At 40.9% G+C, this 17,633-nt stretch overlaps 1 protein-coding gene across 1 annotated transcript; it reads left to right on the top strand.

Moving 5' to 3' along the window:
* LOC109224710 (acid phosphatase 1-like) lies at positions 11,149-16,874 on the top strand. The gene is made up of 3 exons (XM_019389236.1): positions 11,149-11,543; positions 11,996-12,205; positions 16,639-16,874. The coding sequence occupies exons 1-3, from the start codon at positions 11,149-11,151 to the stop codon at positions 16,814-16,816; spliced, it is 783 nt and encodes a 260-aa protein (XP_019244781.1). The 3' UTR covers positions 16,817-16,874.

Here is a 17,633-nt window from a genome sequence, read left to right on the forward strand (position 1 = left end):
GCCTCGACCAGATACCCAGGGTGCAGAATGCCGAAGCCAATGGTCTCACCATGCTAGCGACAACCACCAGAAATATCAACAAAGAAAACGTGGTCACCCTCCTGTCGCGCCCCTTTTTTCCTCGCGGAATCGAGTTTATGACATTTGGTTGGGACAACTCATTCCTTTTGGGAAAGGGACTTTGCAAATTTGATGAGTCGCCACCTAAGGATTTTAAGGTGCGTTAGGGCACCTATGGGGTTCAACTACAACTACGCTTGATAACCAGAGATAGGGTAAGGGCTTGAAATTATCCCAAGGGGAAGGTGTTAGACACCCCTCAGGATTCACTAGTGTGGTTCCGGCCAGATAGTTTTTGTGAATTTGTGCAATTAGCAAGTAAACAAATAAGGCTCAAATAATAGGAGATTTTAAATTTAAATACACAAGTGTTTGAAAACGATTAATGAAAGCAAGGTTTTGAAAAGAGTTGTAATCTAAGCATGCTGATGAATGTAAAGGGGTCCTAGATTTGTTTGTAATATGGATCACATCAATGCAATACCCGGTAATCACTCCTCAAAAGAGGGGCTACACGTGGTATTAGCGCAGTGGTCATCATATCCATATCTACCCTTCCCACCCCGTGAAGGTATTAAAGCGAGGATTGGTCTCGACCTCTATTGCATGTTGTTACCCGTCCCATTCCTATCAGTCCTGGAGGAATTTAGGACTACTATCTCTATAAGAAGGAGGTTCTAAGCTGAATCTTAGGTGTAAAGGTAAAATGCTAAGGCGACATACAAAATAAGTAGAATTGCATTTAGAGGGGAAACATATAAACAATTAAAAGGCTCATGTATACCTCCGCAAATAATGCATATAAACAGCATGACTTAAACACAGTTAAGGTCTGAATTTAAAAATCCTAAAGCATGGTATCTAAGTGATGACATGATGTCAATGAGATGCTGAAACGGTATACCTAAGAACATGGTATCTAATGCATGACATGCTTTGAATGTGTTGGTCTTACATATGGATTCTAATGCGCATATAGTAAATGTAAACCTAAGGCATGGTTTCTACCCATTGATGTTGATAACATATGTAACTACCCTCCCCTCAAACTATCAATTAGCTTGTGGAGGATTTGTACGTACAAGCATTTACTGAAAGAAACATGAAAACTAAATAACTATATTTTATGGAGAATATATACTTTAAGATAACATGGCATGAAACACACAAGAAACAAATCAGACATAGACATCTATCTTAGTCATTACAAGTACGAGATTTAACTTAAACGAAGTAGCATAATAACTTACAAATAAAGTAGCCTACTGCAGAGTCGTAACCATGAAGTTTACAAGCAACAAGTATGAAGGTTACATGCATTTAATTACTTAAACTTAGGAAAACATTAGCCAACATCATATAACACTAAATAAGAACTTGTTCATGCATGCTCCTAATTCTTACTGCTAGCGGATTTAAGAGAAAAGTAATGGAAGCAGCTAGCGGTTAATTTTCCAAGACATGGTGTTGAACTAACAAAAGATGTACTTAAATACACAAAGGCCATTATCAGAGGCAGTATTTGAATCTCTGTCAAACAAGTTAAACCCGATCTAACAAAAGGCGAGAGAATACACATTGTAAATAACAAATTTACAATTCCAGTAGATAAAGCTTGATTCCATACACGCACATATCCTTTTTGAAAACCTAACTTAGTTGAAAAAGGAAATGAGATCTGTTTATTAACAATAATGGCCATTTATATCTTCAAATCATGCAACCTACAGATGTGTACAGGGGAACAAATATGCTTGAAATAACCAGGAAACATAGTCAACTTTACTGGTGTTAGAGTATACATACTTCCATGTAAACAGATAGACCATCAAATAAAGCACAAGATGAATCAAACATGAAGACAAACACACCCTCGCGATCTACTACTGTGACTTGAAGAGAAAAAACAAATAGTCATAGTGAAAGATATTTACCTTTTAAGCGTGAAAACTTAAATCAAAGTGCAGAACACAGCAAAGAGAGGTAAGAATCCAAACCCAAGAGCTTTTCTTCGAAAAGGGATTCCGCCCTCTCTCAAAGTCATGGTTGACATCCAACAGTTTCCCATCATTGCAAAGATTGTACAAAAACAAACTTGACCAGCAATTATTATGGGTCGATAGCCGAATTCGACACTTGGAAATTATGAGAATCTCAAAAAATCCGAGCAGTCTAATAGCGAACGAAACTGGAGTACCAAACTTTATCTTGGTTGTAAGCCGACATAAGCAGATAAATATAGTGAAAACTAATATGACTCAATGATGAAAATTGTTATAGTAGTAGCGAAAGTAGAGATGAATGTCATGTCTAAGATGTAGAACTACTCGGTACTTATAGTAGTCACTTAGTCTTTAGGGTGTGTAACTAGAATGGAAAGAATCAAGTAAAATCGTGTATCACATAAAAGAAAGATTTGAATTTGAAAATATGAAATTTGGTTAAGAAGGGATCCGGGAATTAGGCAAAATCAGATTGTTAAAATAGAAAGAGAAGAGCCGTTAATGATTAATTCTAACAAACAAGGGAATGAGTAAAATTCGAAAATTGTACTTCTTTACTAATTTTGAAAATCAAAAGAAAAATTCTGTAATTTGAGTTTCCAAAATCAAAATCAAATTAATATGAGAAAAAGAAAGAATAGATGAAGCACTTACCTCAAAATCTGTCTAGATTCATCTAACGGATGCCAAAGTAGAAAGACAAATGTACAAAACTCCATACATGACAACAATTTGGACTAAAAATGGAGGTAAAATATTGGTTCCGATTTGAGCTTACTCACAAATCATTTAGCTAATTAATTAAGGAAAGAAGTAAGAAGGAAAAAGGAAAAGAATGAAAGAAGAAAAAATTAAATAAATTAAGGAAGTAAATCAAAAGATTTGAAGAAAGAAATGAGAAGAGGTAGGGGTGTGCATTCGATTTATCGATTCGATTTTGACCCTTATCGATAATTACTTATCGATTATCGATTTGTACATATGCTTATCGTTATCGTTTCAATAAGGTTTCGGTTTTTTCGATTTCGATTTATCGATTTTGGGGGCTTATCGATTCGGTTATCGATTACACCAATAAGAAAATTTGCGGGATTCCACGGAAAGTATATCGCTATAAACGCGCCTAACTAATATGGACAAAAAGAAGCTAAAATAAGACGAACACCATTTATAATATAAAAATTGTGTCAACAAGCACATGCAACAAAACTAAAGTAAGGGATCAAATGTATGCAACCAACACTCCAACGGTATAAAAAAAACAAAACAAAACAAAACACATCATCACGGCTAATTCTGTTTTCCATTAATTTGAACTTCATTTCCTTGATCTTTAAATATGATCATTCCTTAAATGTGGTAGAGGAAATAATAGGGTAAAGGACTTAGGGTAAAGGAAAGGGTATAGATTAGGGAAAATAATATTGTATAGTCGCTTTCAAAATAGTAGCGGAATATATATACATTCTATATGTTATATTAATCTACACAAATAGGTAATTACTCATTTAACAAGTGTCTACAGTCTAGGGGTGTGCATTCGATTTATCGATTCGATTTTGACCCTTATCGATAATTACTTATCGATCATCGATTTGTACATATGCTTATCGTTATCGTTTCAATAAGGTTTCAATTTTTTCGATTTCGATTTCGATAACAAATAATCGATTCGATTTATCGATAAACCGATTCGAATGCACACCCCTAAGAAGAGGGGCGTTGGATGGTTTGTCAGCGACGAGGTTGACGGGATTTTCAAGTTTAGGCTTAATTGAATATTGGGTTAGGCGTAAGGTTGATGATTGAGTTGGGGTAGGGTTTAACTGAAATTGGGCCGGGGATATCGGGTTTAATTTGGGGTTAGATTTAGGTTAAAATTGAAATGCAATTGGGCTAGATTTTAAATAGCCATTTTCCCTATTTAATTTATAAAAAAAATGATAAATTAATTTCTGAAAATAAATTAAAAGCACTAAAATGATTTATAACATATAATTAACAATTTAAAAATATAGGATCTCATTTTATAAACGTGAGACAAATTTACACCTAAAAATGGCCAATATTGCAATTATGGGCAATTAGCTTAAAAAATACTAAATAAAATTGTAAAAATATGTAAAAATTACCTTAGCCATATTTTGGCGTAAATATAAGAATCCAATAAATGAATCATCAAAATAATAATTTTGGATATAATCATTGGGATTTTATGGATAAAAAAGGGAAATAAATTAATTTAAAAACCTTTAAAAATTATGGAAAAATAATAAAATATTTGGACATACTTATATGTGCATATATATGCTATTTTGAAGTTATTTTGCATATTGAGAAAATATATAGGGAAAAATTGGGTATCAACACCTCCTCCATTCCTCGATAGACCAGGTCGAGGTACATTCTATAAACCTAACTTGGGACTGGCGCAACCGTATCGTAACTTACTTACAGGAAGGAATGCTCCCACAAGATAAGAAAGAAGCCAAAAAGCTTCGAATACAGGCGGCCATGTACAGTCTCGTAAATTATGATCTTTACAAAAGGATGTTCGGCGGCCCCCTGGGCAAATGCCTCGAGCCAAATCAAACAAGGCGGGTACTAGAAGAAGTACACGAGGGGCACTACGGCGCTCATACAGGAAACCGTGCCCTCGTCAGATGCCTCATCCGCGCAGGATACTACTGGCCCACCATGAAAAAAGAAGCCGCAGATTACGTCAGGAAATGTGAGCAGTGTCAAAAATACGCCCCTATGATACACCAAGCAGGAGAACTGCTGCACTTCGTCATTTCGCCGTGGCCATTCATAAAGTGGGGGATGGATATTGTCGGACCCCTTCCAGCAGGGCGAGGTAAGGTACGCTTCCTTTTGGTTTTAGCTAACTATTTTTCTAAATGGGTGGAAGCAGGTGCATACACTCAAATACGTGAGCAAGAAGTTATCGCGTTCATATAGAAAAAATATAATATGCCGCTTCGGCATTCCCAAAGAAACTAGTTGCGGCAATGGACCTCAGTTCATCGGAAAGAAAACAATCGAGTTCTTTAAAAAATGGCACATCAAGCGAATACTATCCACACCATATCATCCCGCCACCAACGGTCAAGCCGAATCCTCCAATAAAACGATATTCAATATATTGAAAAAGAAGCTTGAGGACACCAAAGGGCTATGGCCTGAACTACTGCCAGAAGTACTATGGGCATACCGCACCACGCCAAAAACTAGCACAGGCGAGACGCCATACTCATTAGTCTACGGGACTGATGCGGTTATACCCATCGAAGTCGGAGAACCCAGCTTGAGATACTCCAACGAGAGCGGACCAATTAACGACAAAAGTAGGTTACAAGACCTGGATGAAGTCGAAGAGCGAAGAGACATGGCTCACGTAAGAATGGTAGCCCAAAAACAACAAGTAGAAAGGTACTATAACAAGAAGGCCAGAATACGACCACTCAAGGTCGGAGACTATGTTCTCAAAGCTAAAACACGAGCAGCAAAAGACCCTAATGAGGGAAAACTGGGAACAAACTGGGACGGGCCATACAAAATCACAGCGGCAGCGAATAAAGGAGCATTCCAGTTAGAGACAATGGAAGGAAAACTACTCCAAAACAATTGGAATGTCGCCCATCTCAAATACTTCCACTTCTGAAAAAGAGGGGCCTCCTAAGTCGTACTTTTTTTCCCTCACCAGGGTTTTGTCCCAATCGGGTTTTCTCGGTGAGGTTTTTAATGAGGCGGCAAGGGAGACGTCTCAAAGTCCGAAGTGTTGTTCATCACCTCGCCCGTCGACATGATCTCCAGGCCGAGTAATGAAGGGACTGGGTATAGATAGCCAAATCTCCATTGTATGTACAAAGTCAACGCATATTTCCTACAAGAATATAATCAAATATCCAATGTATGAATGAAACTAGCATCCACGATACTCCAACAAATCTCCAATGTATGAATGAAACTAATAGCCACGATACTCCAACAAAAAGAACAGAGTGCCACCCTTACGACGGGATACTACTTCGACGCCAGATCGAAAGTAACATCCCAATGGCTAAGGCCATCGACAAAGAAAGGAGTTCGACTTCACTCGAACTACGACGGGATATTACTTCGACGCCAGCTCGAAACATCCCAATGGCTAAGGCCATCAACAAAGAAACGAGTTCGACTTTACTTGAACTACGACGGGATACTACTTCGACGCCAGCTCGAAAGTAACATCCCAATGGCTAAGGCCATCGACAAAGAAATGAGTTCGACCTCACTCGAACTACGACGGGATACTACTTCGAAGCCAGCTCGAAAGTAACATCCCAATGGCTAAGGCCATCGACAAAGCAACGAGTTCGACTTCAATCGAACTACGACGGGATATTACTTTGATGCCAGCTCGAAAGTAACATCCCAATGGCTAAGGCCATTGACAAAGAAACGAGTACGACTTCACTCAAACTACGACGGGATACTACATCGACGCCAGCTCGAAAGTAACGTCCCAATGGCTAAGGCCATCGACAAAGAAATGAGTTCGACTTCGCTCGAACTACGACGGGATACTACTTCGACGCCAGCTCGAAAATAACATCCCAATGGCTAAGGCCACCGATGAAAGATATGAGTTTGATTTCACTCGAACTATGACGGAATACTACTTCGACGCCAGCTCGAAAGTAACATCACAAAGGCTAAGGCCATCGTCAAAAAGCAAAATCAGCTTAACAGCTCGACAAATACCCAGAATATCATAAAGATTACAAAGATTACCACCGAATCAACAAAACAATTTCTTCATTACAACAAAATGCTACTGGCACCTATCTTTACAATGGGCTCAAAGACGCCCTTACAAAAATCAAGAAGCAAAAATAAGTACAAACCAAAAATTATGCATCATCCACCGTAGCATACACATCTTCATACCAAGAGTCGGAGCAAGACGGTTCGCATCATCAGAGTTGATGTCATCCCCGTCAGGCAAAAGAGGGTCGTATTCGCATGCCTCACGAGTTGCACGAGCTTTGGCATGCATATCCTGAAGCTCTACTTCAGATGCACTCCTGTCAGCATGAAGGGCCTTGTAAACATCAAGCTTGGCCTCAGCGTGAACCCACAACTCGTATAAATGACGAGGCACGACAGGGTCGGCTGAAGTACGAGACGTAGAAGGTTGTGAGTGTCGGCGCGCGTCCTCCGCTCTCAGTGATGCCACTTGTCCGGTCAATGCGGATAGCTCCGCCTCCAACTCCTTTACACGCCCCTCGAGCCCCGCTACCTTAAGCTCGGATGCCTCCTTCTCCTTTGTCCGCTCCGACCTACAGACACAGAGGGTATCTTCCAAAATCGCCGCTGTAGAAATAACGGTCACCAGTCTATCGGCACTCACACTCAACTCGCCCTTGAGTTCGTTGATCTCTGCTGCCTTCATACTCAATTCAGTGGTTAAACTGGCCATCCTTGCTTGTAGGTCGGCATTCTCAGCCATCACCCCTCTACTTAACTCGAGCTCATCTTCCTTCACCTTAAGGGACGCCTCGAGTTCACTATTGCAGGAAACGGCCTTCATGAGATCCTCGTCTCGCTCTCTCAACTCCTCGACCTTGCACGCCAATTGATCCTCCCTCTATTTAAGCCCTTCGCGGAACAGTCAGAAGTCAGGGTCCTGATTGTAGATGTCGGCCATCGCACGATGCTTGGTGCGATATTCTTTATATTTAGAAGACATATTCCCATAGATGGCTGCCCTCTTCCTTTCCCGGCGCTCGCACTCAAACTCCATGATAAGGGTCTGGCACAACAAGAAAATGTCAAAACAAAAAGATTGGCCAAAAATAATAACGCAACCCTAACGATGAAAAGGAAGAGAAAGATATCTACCTGCAAGGCCATGCCGACGATGTTCCAAGACAACTCCATGTCGTTCACCGCTCTAAGCGCCTCGCTCTCAGGGGCAGCACATAAAGGGGCTAAAACTGGCACCACCTGATCACAGTTCGACAACAAGTTGTAGTCCCCAGGGACAACTATATGCCGATCAGAGCCCTCCACTCTGACCTCCACATGAGTATGGAGTTCTAAAAACTCACGAACGTCCCCCGAGTCGACATCCGAACCCGAGCCGTCGTACTCGATGCGGAGACCCCCTCCGATGTTAGAAGATGTGCCACCCTCAACGGAGCGCATGGAACCACCTCCTGGGTAAATCCCTTCCATTTGGGGGGACCTCCCCGCCAAGATAGCATCGGCCATAAACATGGTCACAGGCACCGTCTGCGACGCACCCGTCCTACTTTTACCAGTATCCACGGCCACATCTTTCCCGAGCTCCGCTCCTCCTCTTCCTCAGTAACGACTCGTCCCCATTAGAGGATTCGTCCACGAGGTGATGGATCGGTACGGAAGAGGCCTATTTCCTTACGGCCATATCGCGAGAAGGATCTCCCATCTGTATCGGTTGAGCAAAACCCTCCCAAATGGACTCACTCAGTGTAAACTGCATTCCTGCAGCAGCAGCAGCCTGTCGAAATACAGGGACTGGGGCCCTCCGCCTAGAAGCTCCCCGACCTGTTATCGTAAAGAGTCGTATCAATGGGCAACGGTATACAGTCAATGAGTGATATAGGGGAAGACACTTACCAGATGAAACTCTCGGCCCAAAGCGTTTTACGAAAGCAGGCCAGTCTCGAGTCTCCACTGCATGGGGGAGTAGACGGGCTACCCATCCCTTATACCTGCAATAGAGCGAGGTGGATGCCCCACAGCTGCAAACGAGAAGTAAACAAACACTAAGGTAAATGAAGAAGAAAGAAAAGAGTAAAACAAGTGGTGACACTTACGGTTCTCGTTTCATCGCTCCGGGAACCTAGCAGGGTCAGACACGATGTGTGCGGTTCTGACGAAGAAGTACTTGTGCCAAAATTTACGACTCGCTCGGTCGTCGGTCCCAACCACCAGCCCTTTTGTCCCACAGTGCCTCAAATGCACCATGGTACCCCTGTGAAAGCTGGGTGAAAACAAGTTCAAAAGGTGGTGAACGGTAACCTCATACCCCGCCAACTCCGCGTATTTTGTCAACAACAGGAGTATTTTAAGCGTATACGGGGATAGTTGAGCCGGGCAGATCTGGTAGAATCGACAGAATTCCTTCGGTAACGGAAGAAGGGGGAAGGAATCGCCGATCATGAAGGGGTATTCATAAAAAGCACAGTACCCAGGCCTATGGGCTTCCATAAAGTCCCTTCCCGCTGGAACCATATCAACATGAGCGGGAATGTTATACTTTGCATGGAGAGCATCGATATGAACTTGCTCCATTTTAGAGAACACATGGATAGGAGTAGGGGGAGGATCCTTAAGAAAGTCCTTCGAGACATAGGGTGTCTCGGCAGCAACTCCTCCACGGTAGGAAAGTTATCCCCCTCCTCCACCATTATGCCCTCATCGCCAAAAAGGGGCGCCACAGATAACGGAGTGGTGTCAGAAACCCCTTCCCGAGATCGATGTGTTCTAGGCGTCTCTTCGGCAAAAAATGTGGTAAAATAACAGAGAAAGCTAAGAAAGAAGAACGGGGGAAGAAGAAGTAGAGAAAACGTTAGAAGCAAACACAGGGGAGATGAGAAAGAATAACAAGAGACGAAATAGCCAAGAGTTTTTGAAAAAACAAACCCTCCCCTATTTATAGGATTAGATGGCACCGGAATCAAAGTAGAAAGACTGCAGAGTGGCACCGAAATCGAAGCGACAAGCCGTCAGCCCCTGTCTCGAAAACACACATAATGATGACGCATATGGAGATGACGTCATTTCCCGATAAGACACACCACCCAGGGTCTTATTGAGCACGCTAAACCCCCCATTGTTGGCCAAGTCATAACGCTCCTTGAAACCAAATTTCTCCTCGAAGAATGGACGGTGTCCGCTTATCAAGGACGCACCAAATTGCAACCTCGACAAGCGGAGGGACTAACTGTATGGGTCCAAATTTGGACGACCACAGCCATCGACAAATACGACAGAAGATGAGGTCTTCATAGCTCGACGCCCTGCGAAGGACGACAGACAGCGAACAGAGGACGTATGGCTTTTGCAATAGTGTAGGCCGAATAGGGGGCATTAGGAATATACTCGCGAATATTCCCTATGGTATGTTTTCTAGGGTTCAGAAGGGGGTTGTCCCTTATATATAGTGGGAAAAACACCTTGTTAAAGGACTTTTTTATTTACTCTTTCAGCTAAGAATACTAATTGTAACACCTTTTCGATATTAAAGATTGGCATTCTCAATGTATGATCACTGACTTTTATAAGGTCAACAAATATTTTCCATTGTGTTCATCGTTTATACCTCTTGTTCTAGAGTTCATTATACTTAGCTAAGATTTACCCCTTCATTTTCTTTGATTGATTTGTTCGAAAAGGTTCCAATATCTTTTGAATCAAACAGTACTTTCTTTGCTCCATTGTTTTTGGATGGAAAAAATTAATTTTTTTTAATTACATGGATGAAAGATAATGAGGTCACCAAATGAACTAGCTATTAACTCCAAGTAACTAAAAACATAAGAGAAAACCAAAAACAAAACAATACTTTGAATCCTAGGCAAATATATGAATGAGCGCACCTAACTGACTAAACGTCCCCGTAACCAATGAAGCAATCTCATTGGCCTGTCAATCCCGAGGGCCCCACACCTGCTACGCGTATTATGAACCTATGACATATTCTCTGTATATCCCATATTTGGCTATTTCATTGACTCCATTTACTTTGCTTCTATAGCTTTTCTTCCCATTACAACCTTCTTTGTTCTTTTCTGATTGTCTCCCCCTTTGCTTCTTTTATCTATCTGTATCGAAATTCGCAGACACAAAGCTTTACTATTACTACTATCTAAAGTTTTCTTATCCATAATCAAGAAAAGAATATATAGCATCGAATCTCTGCAAAAAAAAAAAAAAATTGAAACCCCATCACGCAACTCTATGTATTCCTTCTTTTCTCTTTGTATATATACAGTAACCCCCCCACCAACCACCCATAAGGAGGACCTACCTGAATTTTCTAATACCCAAAAAAATGAGAATTTTGAGAATTTGCAGTTTCTTGATTCTGTTTAGTTTCGCCTTTGGACATGAAAATCTTAATACCTTAATTGTTGAGTTCCCTGAAAATACTGAACCCCAATTGAAGGAAACAATTACTGATGTTGAATTAGAGTGTACAAGTTGGAGGTTTGCTGTGGAGGCTAATAATTTGAGCCCATGGAAGACTATTCCAAAGGAATGTGCTGATTACGTGAGGCAATATATTAACGGCGGGGCTTATAAGTTGGACATTGATAGAGTTTCAAGTGAAGCTGGAGCGTATGCAGAAAGCATGAAATTGGGCGCAGATGGAAAAGATGTGTGGGATTTTGATGTTGATGAGACTTTGCTTTCAAATCTTCCCTATTATTCGCAACATGGTTATGGGTATGAATTTCATAACCTTTTTCAAGATTGGGGTTTTTAATTTTCTTATTTAAATGGTGGTGTTGTCTTGTCTTTCTAATACTCCCTCGTTCCCAATTTATGCGGTGATGTTTGATTGGACATAAAATATAAAATTAAAAAAAAAGACTTTTGAAACTTATGGTGTACAATAAGAAAGGACAATTGCATGGCTGTAAATAATTTCATTAAGGATAAAATGAAAAGGTTAAAGCTAAACTATTTGTAGATATGGAAGTCAGATATTCTTTTGGAAAATATGCTACATAAATTAGGATGGAGGGAGTAAGTGATAATAAAAGGAACTTTGTTATTATACTTAAGCTTTTGGGACAACTTGAATGTTGATATGAGATCTTATTTTGAGCATAATTCTATGTAGATTTGTATGCTACTGATAAATTTTGTTGATTTTGTGAAATGGTTATTTGTAGGTTGGAGGTATTTGATAGTGTGAAATTTGATGAATGGGTTGAGAAGGGAGTGACACCAGCCATTGGGTCAAGTTTGAAGTTTTATCAAGATGTTATGAGGCTAGGATTCAAAGTGTTCTTGCTTACTGGGCGTAGTGAAAGACACAGAATTGTTACAGTGGAGAATTTGATGAATGCTGGTTTTCAGGATTGGGACAAGCTTATACTGAGGTGAGTTGTAGTGGCATCAAATTGTATATCAATAGAATTTATTGCTGGAAACTTTGAAAATGGAAATTAGCTAGGATTGATTATATGTTGATTTGTACATATTCTGCTCCATTTAGATCGTAAATAGTTAGTCAGTTAAGACAATTTAGAGATACTTTGTAAAGCCCTTATCTAATTCACAATCGTTATAATTTTGAAAAGAATCAAATTGGTCCTCCTTAAGAATGAATTAGTTAGAGGAAAGTCCGATTAATATAATTCTACATGCTGCAATAAATTATCCAGGAATATGATTAACCCTACTTGGTCTGTACTTGGTAGCTCTAAAGGCATGTTAAGGAACCAAACTTCTGAAAACTGTATAGGTCAACTAATTCCTGGTCCAGCACCATATTTACATGGTAAAAGAAATGGAGACCTAGCTATGAAACCTTAACTATTCTATGTTTATTTACATTCAAATTGTATCAATGTTTTATGTCCATATTAAATGTAGCTATTCTTCTTACTTCTGTATGCTAAAGAATGCCTTTTTGTTTACTTGGTGGTATAAATAGTTAATGCATCACCTTCGTCAGGGATAGTAAAACATCTTTATTGTTGAACAAAAGAAAAAATAAACGGAGAACTCCAGAACTCAAGTAGAAATAAAAACAGGTCTAGAGATAATAGTCCATGAAGAGTAACGTTTTAAATAAACATGGGCAGATAGTTTAAGATCTTGAGCAGCATTTGTAGAAGAGCTCTGCTTTTCAATACACCTAAATTCCTCTCTCTCCCTCTCTCTCTCTCTCTGTGTATAGCAATTCTTCCCAAATAGAAGAGTTTGAGTATGACCATTCGGTTAAAGTGATTAAAGGAATTACAGTAATCTGCATGAAATGCCCTCCAAGGGAGTAAGAAGTAGAGTTTTTTCCACATGCCTTTATTTATTCTAATAATGATTTATCAACTAGAGAGGCAAATCCATTAGGCACGACTATTGGCAGGAATATGACAATAAAACACCAGAGGAAAGTAGAAAATAATCTTATGCATTGTCTTTCCTTGTACTAGGAAGGAGGCAAAGCTGGCGGTCACGGAGGCTAAGAATGCAGCTTTTAGTCGTCTATACGAGGAATTGGGGGAGAAAGGCGGGGACAGGAAGCTATTTCGGCTAGCTAAAGTGCGGGAGAGGAAGGTCCGGGATCTGGACCAAGTAAGGTGCATCAAAGACGAGGATGGTAGAGTATTGATGGGGGAGTCCCAGATTAAGCAGAGATGGCAGACATACTTCTATGGTCTTCTAAATGAGGAGCGAGACCGGGATATAGCGCTAGGGGACTTGGGGCATTCGGAGAGTCTTCGAGATTTTAGGTATTGCAGGCGCATTAAGGTGGAGGAGGTCGTGGGGGCTTTGCGTAAGATGAGTAAGGGTAGAGCGACCGGTCCAAATGAAATACCGGCTGAGTTTTGGAAGTGTGTGGGTCGAGCAGGATTGGAGTGGCTGACCGGGTTGTTTAATGTAATTTTTAGGACGAAGAGGATGCCGGATGAGTGGAGGTCGAGTACAGTGGTACCGTTGTACAAAAACAAAGGTGATATCCAGTGTTGTAACAATTATAGGGGTATCAAGTTACTTAGCCATACCATGAAAGTCTGGGAGAGGGTGGTGGAGGTGAGGGTGAGGAAGACGACGTCTATTTCCGACAATCAGTTTGGGTTCATGCCAGGTCGCTCCACTACGGAAGCTATCCACCTTATAAGGAGGCTGGTGGAACAGTACAGGGATAATAAGAAGGATCTGCACATGGTGTTTATTGACTTGGAGAAAGCATACGACAAGGTTCCTAGGGAGGTGCTCTGGAGATGTCTTGAGGCTAAGGGCGTGCCGGTAGCCTACATAAGAGCGATCAAGGACATGTATGATGGAGCTAAGACTAAGGTTACGACTGTGGGAGGCGACTCAGACCATTTCCCGGTTATTATGGGATTACACCAAGGCTCTGCGCTTAGCCCGTTCTTATTTGCCTTAGTGATGGATGCATTGACACACCATATTTAAGGGGATGTGCCATGGTGTATGCTATTTGCTGATGACATAGTTCTAATTGATGAGACAAGGGCTGGTGTTAACGCGAGATTGGAGGTTTGGAGACAGACCCTCGAGTCTAAGGGTTTCAAATTGAGCAGGTCTAAGACAGAGTACCTGGAGTGCAAGTTTAGCGCTGAGCCGAGGGAAGTAGGCAGGGACGTGAGGCTTGGATCACAGGTCATCCTGAAGAGAGATAGCTTCAAGTACCTTGGGTCGATGATTCAGGGGGACGGAGAGATCGACGAGGACGTCACTCACCGTATAGGGGCGGGCTGGATGAAATGGAGGCTTGCATCAGGGGTTTTGTGTGACAAGAAAGTGCCACTGACACTCAAAGGTAAGTTTTATAGAGCTGTGGTTAGACCGGCCATGTTGTATGGGGCAGAGTGTTGGCCGGTTAAGAACTCACATATCCAGAGGAGGCAGGTAGCGGAGATGAGGATGCTGAGGTGGATGTGCGGTCACACTAGGATAGACAAGATTAGGAATGAAGATATTCGGAAGAAGGTGGGTGTGACCCCTGTGGATGACAAGATGCGGGAAGCAAGGCTCAGATGGTTCGGACACGTGCAGAGGAGAAGCCTTGATGCGTCGGTAAGGAGGTGTAAGCGGTTGGCCATGGTGGGTACGATAAGAGTAGAGGGAGGCCTAAGAAGTATTGGGGAGAGGTGATCAGGCAGGACATGGTACGAATGCAGATTTCCGAGGACATGGCCCTTGATAGGAAGGTCTGGAGGTCAAGCATTAGGGTTGTAGGTTAGGGGGTAGTAGAACTTTTCTTACTTCTTTCCGGGGGTGAGGCGGGGTTGGATTAGGGTTGGCCTTAGATGGCTTGCAGTTTATGTTGAATACACACTATACTTGCTGTTTATCTGAGCCCCAGGCCTGGTTACTGTTATTGCATGTCATCCATCTTTTGATTGTTATGCTTCTGTTACTATTACGATTTCTACTGGAGTTACTAATGAATTGTCTTTTCTTGTTTTTCTTATTTCCATCTTTCTGAGCCGAGGGTCTATCGGAAACAGCCTCTCTGCCCTATCGGGGTAGGGGTAAGGTCTGCGTACACATTACCCTCCCCAGACCCCACTTGGTGGGATTTTACTGGGTAGTTGTTGTTGTTTGTTGTTGTCTTTCCTTGTACTCTAGTGCTTCATGCTGTAGTTCTAAGAATGTAATCTTTTGATATCTGCAACAAGTTTTCTTGACTTCATAACGAAAAAGAAATTCTGGTTTTCCCAATCACAACACGTATTTTTTATCTAGGTGAACCCTTCTTAAGTAGATTTAGTTATGTGTTTTAGTCTACCAAATTTACCCTGTTGCATCGACAATCTGCAACCGCCCCGCTCAAGAAGGCCATTATTTTGTTAATCCGGAAGATATCCTTTTGGGCACCTTTGAATTGCTGATCACACAGGGGTCAAATGCTAGATGAAGATAAACATTAGCATGCATATTTTCCTTCTCTTTCTTCGATGCTTTCTGCTCTCTTTAGATGTCAAAGTCTGAAGAACAGCATGTGGTTAACTTCTTGGGGTTTAGATACATATAGTAGTCTTTGCAAAGAAAGGATGCTAAGAAAAATAGATGTCAGCCTGATTTGGTGTAAGGGGTTTGGGGCTTGTGGGACTAGTTTCAGTAATTTGCGCAATCCTGCAGTGATTGGACTAAGTTTTCCATGTGGGAAAAAGAAAATGCGAACACGTGCACTGTTTCTTTCCTAGTGAGGACCAGTGGTTACAAGTAGGATATCTAACAAGAGTAATTCAGAAATGTGCAAGAACTCTATACCTGGAATTAAAACGTACAACCTAAAGCAATTTTAGAACCACCTCTGCTACTAAACTAGAAGCTTCCCTTGTCCCAAGTAGATTCAGCAATTTATATTTATACAAAATAATTTTGTTTTTACCCTATTTGAATAGTATAATTTTTGACGAATGAGATTTAATTAAATCCTTTTCAGACCATGTACCCACCCTCTGATCAAGTGCCTTATAGTATATCATGCCTTTCTAAGAAAAGGGTAGTCTGTTGCACTAAGCTCCCGTTATGTGCGGGGTGGGTCCGGACTGTAACCGTCAATTATACGCAGCCTTACCCTGCATTTCTGCAAGAGGCCGTTTCCACAGCTTGAACCCGTGACCTCCTGGTCACATGGCAACAACTTTACCAGTTATATCAGGCCTCTGGACCACACTGTTATATCATGCCTTTCTAAGTAATCTTTATAAAGTATAATAGGGCAACAATTTTCTTTTCTTCTATGAGCTTTTCAAAGTAGGACAACATCTTCTGTGACACCAGAAATTAATCCTACTTCTTGGATAAAATGTTTGTTAATGATGCTATGCAGGGGCTCGGAGGATCATGGAAAATCAGCGACAATTTACAAATCAGAGAAAAGAGATGAGGTGGTAGAAGAGGGGTTTAGAATAGCAGGCAACTCTGGAGACCAGTGGAGTGATCTGTTGGGTTCATCTGCTTCTATTCGCTCGTTCAAGCTTCCTAACCCAATGTACTACATTCCTTGACATGAATGCCAATATGCCTTTTTCTCCTGTCCAGTGGCTAAGCTGCTGCGAAAAATGGAATTATACTTCTTGTAATTCTTTGTCTCTCTCTCTCTCTCTCTCATTCCTTTTACATTTCTATTACTATAGGTTGGCAAGGACATAATATGAATTCCCTATATTATGATCCTATTAGTGCTCCAAAACAATGTTAAATTTGGTCAAGGGAGAGTGGATTAGTAATTGAACTAACTAGTACTACTATTTTTGTAATAAAAGAAAAGAAAGAAAGACCTCATGGGAACTGCAGGTTCAATTTTTTCTTGAAATAGTATAAGTGATCACGAAATTGAACATCGATTTTACTAGAATAAGAATTAAGATAACCGGGATTAGGAAAAGCGTGATGATTGATCTTGATTAGTTTAGTTGGAATCATGAAATATTAAAACACTAAACCACGATGGACCTATGATACCTAATTCTTGGCCAATCTATGAGTTATATAAAGATGATAAATTCGAGAATTTGAAATTTCTAAGAGCATGAATCCATCCTTTTTAGAACTTCAAATTACTACATGTACACCAACCTTTCCTTTTAAAGTGAGTAGTCTTAATTTGATTCTCAAGGGTCAGTGGAGGTACAACGTATGAGTTTGGTGCAAATGGATCAGATCATTACGATGCTGCTAGACTACGAGTTTGCCATTGCATTGTGAATGCGTGAGTGATGCATTTTGTCTTTAGACATCTCCAGGTGCACGGAAAGTAAAACTAAAAAACATTAAAGCCTTATTGAGCTTGAGATGGTTTCTACATGCGGATGCTAATCTTCA

This window comes from Nicotiana attenuata, chromosome 3 (genome assembly GCF_001879085.1).
Source record: "Nicotiana attenuata strain UT chromosome 3, NIATTr2, whole genome shotgun sequence".
NCBI lineage: Eukaryota > Viridiplantae > Streptophyta > Magnoliopsida > Solanales > Solanaceae > Nicotiana > Nicotiana attenuata.